At 43.0% G+C, this 9678-nt stretch overlaps 1 protein-coding gene across 1 annotated transcript; it reads right to left on the reverse strand.

The window, feature by feature from the left end:
* Positions 1 to 5041: 5041 nt before the first annotated feature.
* Positions 5042 to 7371, reverse strand: LOC113238776. The gene is made up of 2 exons (XM_026475609.1): positions 7185 to 7371; positions 5042 to 5599 (listed from the first exon to the last, which is right to left on the reverse strand). Exons 1-2 carry the CDS (start codon positions 7352 to 7354, stop codon positions 5431 to 5433), a joined length of 339 nt encoding a protein of 112 aa, XP_026331394.1. The 5' UTR covers positions 7355 to 7371; the 3' UTR covers positions 5042 to 5430.
* Positions 7372 to 9678: the final 2307 nt, after the last annotated feature.

The following is a 9678-nucleotide window of genomic DNA, read 5'->3' on the forward strand; positions in this document are numbered from 1 at the left end:
CACACACACACACACACACACACACACACACACACACACACACACACGCATGCACGCACATGCATCTACTTCGCACATTTATATTAAGTACTGTCTAGTCCTAGTTTTTAGTTACATAGTTTTATTTTATTTTAACAAGTTTTTAATCATCTACTCACCTATTGCTTATTACTTAGTTATTAAGTCTCATTATTCAAGGGATGGGGCCTGGTGACTTGTAATACAGATGAAATACCTACATCAAGCACAAGATTAAGTAGCAGTAGAGCTCCTTGGGAAGAGTTCGTCAAGGGAAGTACTGCTACCTTTTTTTTTTTTTTTGTATGTTTCGCTAGGGAACCTCTACCATTAGCAGAGACCTTTTTTGGCGAAATATTTATTAACAATTTTTTATTATTTTTACTTTACAGAATCGATCGAGAACCGATACAATGTTGTATGGCTCTTTCGTCAATTCAGGGAGGATTTTGCATGGAGTTGGGTTGCAATTTATTTCTTTACTATAACATCGCTTACACACTAATTACTTTATATACACTACTTTTTTATCTTACATTCGTTCCTATTTATTACATTTCTCTTATACAATACTACAGTTCTGTTTTATCTTATTTTACTATTTTATAATTTTTACATTACAGGGTTTCCTAGGGGTATATTCTTCATATAGATGTTAGCCTTTCTTTACAATTTTTACATTTACTTTTGTTTCTTAAAATTCTAGTTTTACATTATCTTGCGTACTATTTATTTTCTATTTGTATCCTTATTTATATTATTGTATCTGTTTTATTTTGTACTTGGCTTCCTGCTTTATATATTCAAATATAAAGAGGAGGGAGCCTGATGATACCTATTTATTTTTATTTACTACCTTTCTAATTATATCTTTGGAAAACTTTAGAAATTTGTCTCTACTGTCTGTGTTCATCATTATCTCTGCTGCATCATCCCATATGGATAATGCAGCACCGACTTTCCCCTCTATTTTGCTTCCGTCTGTGTAGATTTTCCGACCATGGTTGTCATGCTGTTCCAGAGCTGCGCCGTCCCCCAGGCATAAGAAGTCAATACCTATTTGTTCAGCGGGGTGAGGTTGCTCGATATAAGGTATTGGTCTTTCTAGCTCCCGATCACCTATTGCTCTCCGGGAATGGCCTTTCTTCACTTCATAAAGAGAGGCTGCTTCCCGGATCCTAATATCCAGTGGAAGCAGACCGGAGAGCAATAACGCCGAGGGCAGTGACACCGTCCTATATGACTTTACAATTTTTTGTGCAAAACCTCTTTGGACCGTATCGAGTTGCTTCCTGATTCCGACCCTGTTCGTTGTCGTGGCCCACGCACTCGCTGCGTACCCTATCGTAGGCTCAACCACTGCGTTGTATATTGTCCTGATTATCTCGGAATGCAGCCCCCAATTTATTTTCGCGGCTCTGGAGAGTTGTTTATAAAGGTTTAAGGCCTTCCGGCAGACGTTTGTCACGTGGGTGTTAAATGTGAGTTTGCTGTCCACCGTAAGGCCAAGGATTTTGATCTCGCGAGACAGTTCAACGCCCACCCCGCCCATGGTCAGATGTGGGGAGTCGTACTTAATTTTGTTTGTAATAACCATCGCCTGGGTCTTGTGTGGCGCGAATTTCAACTTGTTTACGACTCCCCACCTCCGCACACGCTCGAGGGTGGCATTAGCCTGCTTTTGTAACTCTGCTGCATTGTGTCCCGAGAAAATCAGGGCAACATCGTCCGCAAAAGCCTGACAGTGTACCCCTTTGTCCTCTAACTCTTTTAGTAATGGGTCCAATAACAAATTCCAGAACGTAGGGCCCCCTATAGAGCCCTGTACGCAGCCCTTTGTCGTGTCCCTAATACTCTCTGCTCCGGCGTACCTAAGTCTAACCTTTCTTCCGGAGAGGTAACTATCAACTAGTCTCCTCAGATTTACGGGACATCTTGATTCAGCAAGCCTGCAGCGAATCGCCGGCCACCAAGCGCTGTCAAAGGCTCCCTCTATGTCTAACGATACCAGTACGATGAGCTTCTTTTGTTTCAGCTGGCTTCTGATGTGGCTCATCATGACATAGAGGGAGTCTTCGGTGCTGCGCTGTGGCGTGAAACCGAACTGTCCGCGGCTCATACCCGGCAGAGTGTGCCATCGTATTCTCTTCACTAACATTTTCTCGAGTATCTTGCCCAGAACCGGTAGTAGTCCAATCGGCCTGTACGACTTGGGGTGAGTATAGTCGTCTTTGCCAGGTTTTGGCAGCACTACGATTGTTGCTTCCTTCCAGGCCGTTGGGAAATGGGCTAGCTCGAGGCATTTATTGTAAAGGGCTAAGAAAACCGGTGGGTTTAGGGTAATGGCCGCTTTGCAGATGTCTGCTGTAAATCCATCTCCTCCTGGCGCCTTCTTGGGATTGAAGCTCAGTATTGCCATTTGCAGTTTTTCTGTTGTGAACCTTGGATCACATATTTCACTATGCGTCTCATTGTTTACTTCCGCGGCTGTTTTGCGGATGTTATGGTGTTCCACATTGTCTTCGCTCTCCTCGTCCCTTGGATAGAAGGTTTCGGCCAGTAAACTGGCAGATTCCTCTCCTCCCAAGACTCTCCCATCTTTCACCAGTGGTACGTCTTCCCTTCTTTGAGTTGTTCGGCTAATTACCCTGTAAATACCTTCCCACATGGATTCCCGGTCTTGCTTTCCGCAGAAACTCTTCCAACTTAGCGCTTGGGCTTTCCTGGCTTCTTCTTGGTAGATTTCTTTGGCCTGCAGATAGCTCTCAATAACCCGCTGTCGTCTAATTGGAGCCGCACATTTGATCCGACGCTTCTTTGTCGCAACCTCGCCCTTAAGCTTGAGTAGCTCCGTATTTAACCATGGCAATCCTGTTGGCTTTTTATTCTTTGCTTTAGCTATTGTTTCATCACATGTTTTTCTTATTGTTTCTTTAATTTTGTCTACAATTGTATCTAAATCTTTACTGTTTGCTATTTTATCTACTTCTTCTCTATTGATATTTTCATTTTCCCAAACTAGAGTCAACTTCTCACCGAAGTCTCCCCAATTTGTCTTTTTTGTATTGTACAGTCTCGTTGTTCGCTTAATGTCCATTCCTTCTGATTTTTCTAATTTCAGCTCAAACAGGATTGCGTTATGGTCAGCGTTAGTCATCTGACTGTCCACTCTCCAGTGATCTACTCGTCCTAACATCTCCATCGAGCAGACAGTGAGGTCAACGCAGCTCATGAAGCGCTTCCCGCCTCTCACGGTATCAAATGTGGGTTCGCAGCCTTTATTAAGTATCTGCAAGTCCAATTCGTCTAGCGCACAGGATAAGATCTCGCCTTTGTGGTCTGTTGTCCTGCTTCCCCACCACGTATTCCAGGCATTCACATCCCCGCCTATTATTATGTTTGATGTGCCCAATTGGTTCTTAACTTTTGCCAGCCATTGGATGTACGGTTCGATGGGCTTGTCCCCGTCGAAATATATCGACACTAGCCCCACCTCCCACGCTCTAGTTTTTAATTTGACTACAGTGATATTGTGTGTAGTGAGCGTGGGGCACTGGATAATGTCTACAGTATCATCAAAGAGCGCAATGGCCGTTTTGTTAACGCTAACTGGGTTCCAATGCAGTGGCATTGCACTACTTTGACTCCGGCGTAGGGCTTCATCCTCCCCGTAGACCCAATGTATGGCTCTTGTATCAAGGCTACTGTGATTTTCCTTGATATTGCCTCCGTCACTAGTTCGGCTGTTGCTAGCTGGCATTCCTGCAGATTTGCCTGGACCACTAAATATCTACCTGGGTTTTGTCTACTGGTGTCTTCTGCAACAGGGACCACTTTAGCAATATGCCACAGTGGCTCTCGCTATGGCTTCCCATTTGCGCCTCTCTGGACAATCGCCACTGAATGCAAGTACTGCTACCTTACCTGTTTGTGCCTCCAAGCAGTAATGTCAGCATTATTGTGTACCGGTTTTGAAGGGTAAAGGTGCTGGTGAAATTACAGGCACACGAGACTTGTCAACTTACGTCTCAGAGTGACAGGCGCAGTGGCAGTGATTGAGATCAGTGATCTTAAATCTTTGCCATTTAAAGCTCTGCAACTATTGTGGACAGGCGTGTATCTTACCATCAGGCGCGCGATTTCAAAACTAATACTCGCGGGTCCTCAAAGGTACTCGCGGAGACTCGCAGACAATTTTACAAGTTGAGACTTGTAAAATTTCCTATACTTATCCGGTAATCTGGTAAAGTCGCAGCCTTACAAACTGTCGGTGAAGGAGGTAGTTTGTAATGTAATGCTCGAAAACGAATCTTGAATGTTAGGGCGCGTTCCCACTATGTCGTGACGACAGATTGTCGTGCAGTTTACAGTGTCGTGGCTTGTATATTTAAATGAAGTTGTTCACATATAGTACGACACGATTGACTGTCGTTTACGATTTTTTATCGTTACAACGACAAACTGTCGTCACAGTGGGAACAGCCAGAACGACAGTCGTCAGACGATAAAAAAAGTCACGATAAAAACGTGACGACAGATTGTCGCAGCTTCTATTGTCGTCACGTTTTATTTATCGCTGTCCGCACGTATTCTGCTCCCTGCCCTCCCCTCTCGTACCCCGCGCCCTCTGCTCGCTTTGCTCTAGCGTTGGGTTGTAGCCAGAAATGGGCAAGGAGGCTGTCGTGAAACGATAAATTGTCGTCACGATCTAGTGGGAACAGCTAGTCACGACAGCCGTTCAACGATAAAAAATCGTTCACGACAGATAGTCGTGATATGGGAACAGGCTAGACACGACAGTCGTCCAACGATAATAAAACGTGACGACATAGTGGGAACGCACCCTTACATTACAGGCGAATTAATATTTCCAACAGCCTGTGTTATTACGTCATATAAAGAAGTTACTGTCAACATTTTCATGTTTCAAACTTCAGTAGTATCGGGTGTGCATTCGAATGACTCTTAGGATTTTATTCTAATGATGATAATAATATAATTAATAAAAAACAATTATGTATGAGGTACTTTTTTATTGTTTTGTGATAGTCTCGTGTATATCTCGCGTATAAGCCGGTTTCCCGCTGCCCGTGTTGTCACGGACCGCGCCGCATGAGCTCGCACCACCGCCACGTGGGAACATGGCTGCCCGTACCGGCGCACGCTGACATGTATGGGGCTATGGCTCGAGCTTGTCCGTACAAATAGGCGCGCCGCGGCGGGGCCCGTGGCTTCACGGACCATGGGAAACCGCCTTTACACTGTTTCATTTTATTATAATGCCTGAAAGGCGTGAAGAGCCGTAGAACAAATGATATATTCCTAGAATGGTTTAAGAAGCGTCCTGTAGAAAGCACATGGTATTTGAACTTGATCACTCAAGTTATAGAACTCAAGTTTTTCTCGGAGTAACTAACATTTCTTAATAACTTTATCTTTTTGTTTCTTATCCTCTTTTTTGGGTGTCACGCAAGGATCATTTGTATTTTTCACACTTGTTTCACACTTTTGGACATTGTCGTTATCGCAAATTGGCGGATTCTGCCACAGGCCTGCATTCTCACAGAGGGACTGGGAGTAACTGTAGAAAAATGATAATAAATAAATATATACAACACATACACACACACACACATGTAATTAATAAATAATTACAGTATAGCTTCTTGTGAAAGAGTTCCTCCAGGGAAGTAGTGCCACCTTTCCTATTTCTGCCGCCAAGCCGTAATGTGTGATCACACTCACGAACTCTTTCACGAGGTGCTCCACTGCTATTAAATTTTCGTCTAATTGAAAAAGAAATAGAGAAAGAAAGAAAACTGTTGAAGTAATTACTGAAAATGGTCCATTATTTGGGCATCTTCCGGAAAGTGGAACATGAAGGCATTAACTGTTACAGAAATTGGAACCTTTTCCATATAAGATGATGATTAAAAGTTGCTAGTTAGAGGGAATAAAAGACGGGACACCAAGAGCTCAGTAGCTCAAAAGCCCGTGGAAGGAGATTGCCTCAAGCCAGTTCTTTGTTTGCAAAAAGTAAAAAACTCAGAGACTTCGTTACGGTTTTGAAGGGTTAAGGTGCTGGAGAAATTACAGGCACATGGAACTTTTCAACTTATGTCTGAGGGTGATGGGCGCAGAGGAAGTGTACCTCGGATCTTTGCGATTTAAAGCTCTAAATGACACAGCAACTGTTATAGACAGGCGAGTAGCTTAACTCACTGGATCGCGCCACTTGGTGCAATGCCATGCTTACCAGATTCAATGAAGGGGTGTCAAATTTGATGTGGGACATAGTAACAGGTGACATGGATTTATAGTTACGATCCCAAAACAAAGCCGCAATCGAGACCCATAGGTCTACCGAGATGAGCCGAAACCAACCAAAGTGGCGCGCGTGCAAAGTGCCTCTAAGCAGATTGCTTCTTTTTTAAATAAAATTGGACACGTGGCTACTGTTGCTTTGGAGAATCGTTGTACCGTGAATAGTGATTGATACACGACCATTTGTTTACAAATAATCGTAAACGCCGTATCATCTTGCACCACGATAATGCCAGTTCTCACACGGCCAGACAGATAAATGAATTTTTGAAGGTTAACAACGTTGACCTTATGAGCCATCCCGCGTACAGTCCCAATCTGGCCTGTACGCGGCGCGTACTGGCGCGTACAGTCCAAACCTTGGAACTTTTATTTATTTCCAAAAATTAAGAACCAGTTAAGCGGTCAATGATTTTCTTCACCTGAAGAGGCTGTCGAAGAGTATGAAAAATAAGTTTCAGAGATTGTCACGGAGGAGCGGCATAAATGTTTTCAAAATTGGTTCATTAGTATTAAAAAGTGCATTAACGCTAATGAACAATATCTTGAGAAACAATAAATTCATTTCTGACCATTCATAGTATTTTTTTCTTATTCATTCCGGAAAGTTATAGTGCGCCAGACGTTATCATAAAAAAATCGCTAAAATTTTTCCAAACCAACCTATAAACGTTCGCTATACTTAGGAATACACGTCGTCACCTCCTGTGTTTGAAATTGCGCCGGCGCTGGTAGCGAATGTTAAACCTTGAACACCGTAGTTAGCTTTACGGTCACACGCCTCCACTAACAGAAAAGAGTAAATGGCTGCGGAATGATATTGATTTAAAAAAAAAACATACGCATCATGAGGATTTGGGCATCTGATGGCAATTGGTGCGGGATTTTTGATCTTTTCCAGACACAGTGCCACTTTGGGGCAACGCTCCCTCTGCGGCGCTCCAGGAACACATTCTGGTGGGGGGTCACATGGATGTATAAAAGGTTTTGGCTTACACGACTCCACTCCCATGAAGTTCCCTTCATGACATCGAGCTGTAATAAAAATAACTCACCTAAAATGTCCACAATAATGTGACTTTTACCTGGATTTTAGCTAGCCTAGACTTTAACTAGGTGGCGTAGATTTATTATTACACACATTGTCAAGGTACTTATTACAATAATGATAATAATAATAACAGTTATAGGAGCAGTAGCAGTGACAGTATCAGTGACAGTGGCCGTGACAGTGGCAGTGGCAGTGACAGTTTCAGTGGCAGTGACAGTTTCAGTGTCAGTGGCCGTGACAGTGACGGTGGCCGTGACAGTGGCGGTGACAGTGGCAGTGGCGGTGACAATGACAGTATCAGTTTCAGTCTCAGTGACAGTGACAGTGGCGGTGACATTGACTGTAGCCATGACAGAGACAAAGGCCGTGACAGTGACAGTGGCAGTGACAGTGTCAGTGACAGTGGCCGTGATAGTGGCAGTGTCAGTGACAGTGGCCGTGACATTGACCGTGACATTGACCGTGACAGTGGCGGTGGCAGTGATAGTGACAGTGTCAGTGATAGTATCAGTGACAGTGACAGTTGACGTGGTAGTGACTGTGGCAGTGGCACAGACAGTGTCAGTAACGGTATCAGTGACAGTGGCCGTGACAGTGACAGTGGCAGTGGCAGTGAGTGTCAGTGACAGTATCAGTGACTGTGGCCGTGACAGTGACAGTGGCCAGGACAGTGACAGTGACCGGGACAGTGTTAGTGGACGTGACAGTGACAGTGGCCCGGACAGTGACAGTGGACGTGACAGTGACAGTAGCCGGGACAGTGACAGTGGCAGAGGTAGAGACAGTGTCAGTATCAGTGTCAGTGACAGTGACAGTGACAGTAATAATAATAGTAAACGTCTTATTTGCACCACCTTGGATCACTGGTGTTAAGTTTAGCTACTTATACTATTGTCAGTTACATACAAATTAAAATAACTTCATTTTAATCATATTATACCATCTACTATTTAACTAAAAAATAAAATGAATACATATTTATTTATTTTTAAAAACACTTAAACTATCATGACAAGTTTAACCTAATGCGACAGTAAAGCAACAAATTTAGATTACTAAACTCTTACAGCTACCAACACACATAACGCATACACTTAACACTAGGGAAACCCAATGTCGCGGGTGCCATGGACACACATAAACAATCACAAATTACTTTGAGTCTTCAAAGTAACGAACGACGAAGTAACGAATTCTTTGAACTATGATTTTACCATTGTTCTTTGAAAATTTGGGATACTTGGGGACGGCGAAGATATCGAGCGAGAGCGCAGAGCGCAGAGCGTTGTCTGTTACAGACCACAGCTTTGTTTATTGCTCATTAGAGGCGAACATTACACTTTTCAAATCATACTGTAACATCTCTTTACTGTAACAGCTTGTGTATAAAATAAATACTTTAATAATACATTCTTTATTTTCTCACCACATTACAGTGAACATAAAAGTACAAACTAAACTATGATAAAGATATTGTGGGAGACTGATGCCTAAACTAGGCTCACAGCGTGTATTTCAGGTCACCAGCCCCCGTAGTATGCCGCCTCGATAAAGCTATATAAAGATATCAAATTGAAAAAGAGTGAAAAAAAAAAAAATTTAAAATTTCATCACAATAAGCAATAACGCGGCACCTGAAGGTTTTTTCGTTGTTTTTGATAGTTTGTTCTAAAATTTGCTTATGAAATAGAAATTTTGCTGTTGTGCTTCTTGTTGTTGGGGATTTTTTTTTAAATACTAAACGACGGGACGAACAAATCGTGTGCAAGGTGGTAAGCACCTGTCCCTAACAGTTGCAGTGCCACTCAGAGCTTTAAATCACAAAGATCTGAGGGGCACTGCCACTGCACCTGTCACCCTGAGACATACGTTTACAAGTCCCATACATACCTTAGCTCACGCCCAGCGATTGCACTAAATCAGAGCGTGCCGTAACAACTTGTAAATGAAACAACGCACTAACTATGGCCACAGTTTTTGTTGTTTTAACCATTAGTTTGTCTATGTTTTGTACCTTACGAAATGCTTCAGCACCGTCAACGTCAATTGACTTAATAACATATCTATCTCGATCTTCCATTATCTGACGAGGGGGCTTGGGAAGGACTTTTAGTGAAATGGAACCCTTATTCTCCGAAACCAGATCTCGGCGGCAGAAATAGGTAAGGTGAGAGTACTTCCCTGGACGATCTCGTTCTCTTTCTCTCTCGCTACTGCTACTAAATATAAATTGTAGTAACAAATCACAGCAATTCATCATTCCTGAGGTGACAACAGCGTTTTCA

Source organism: Hyposmocoma kahamanoa, unplaced genomic scaffold (genome assembly GCF_003589595.1).
Source record: "Hyposmocoma kahamanoa isolate Upper Pololo Valley unplaced genomic scaffold, ASM358959v1 98216, whole genome shotgun sequence".
In the NCBI taxonomy this organism is placed as follows: domain Eukaryota; kingdom Metazoa; phylum Arthropoda; class Insecta; order Lepidoptera; family Cosmopterigidae; genus Hyposmocoma; species Hyposmocoma kahamanoa.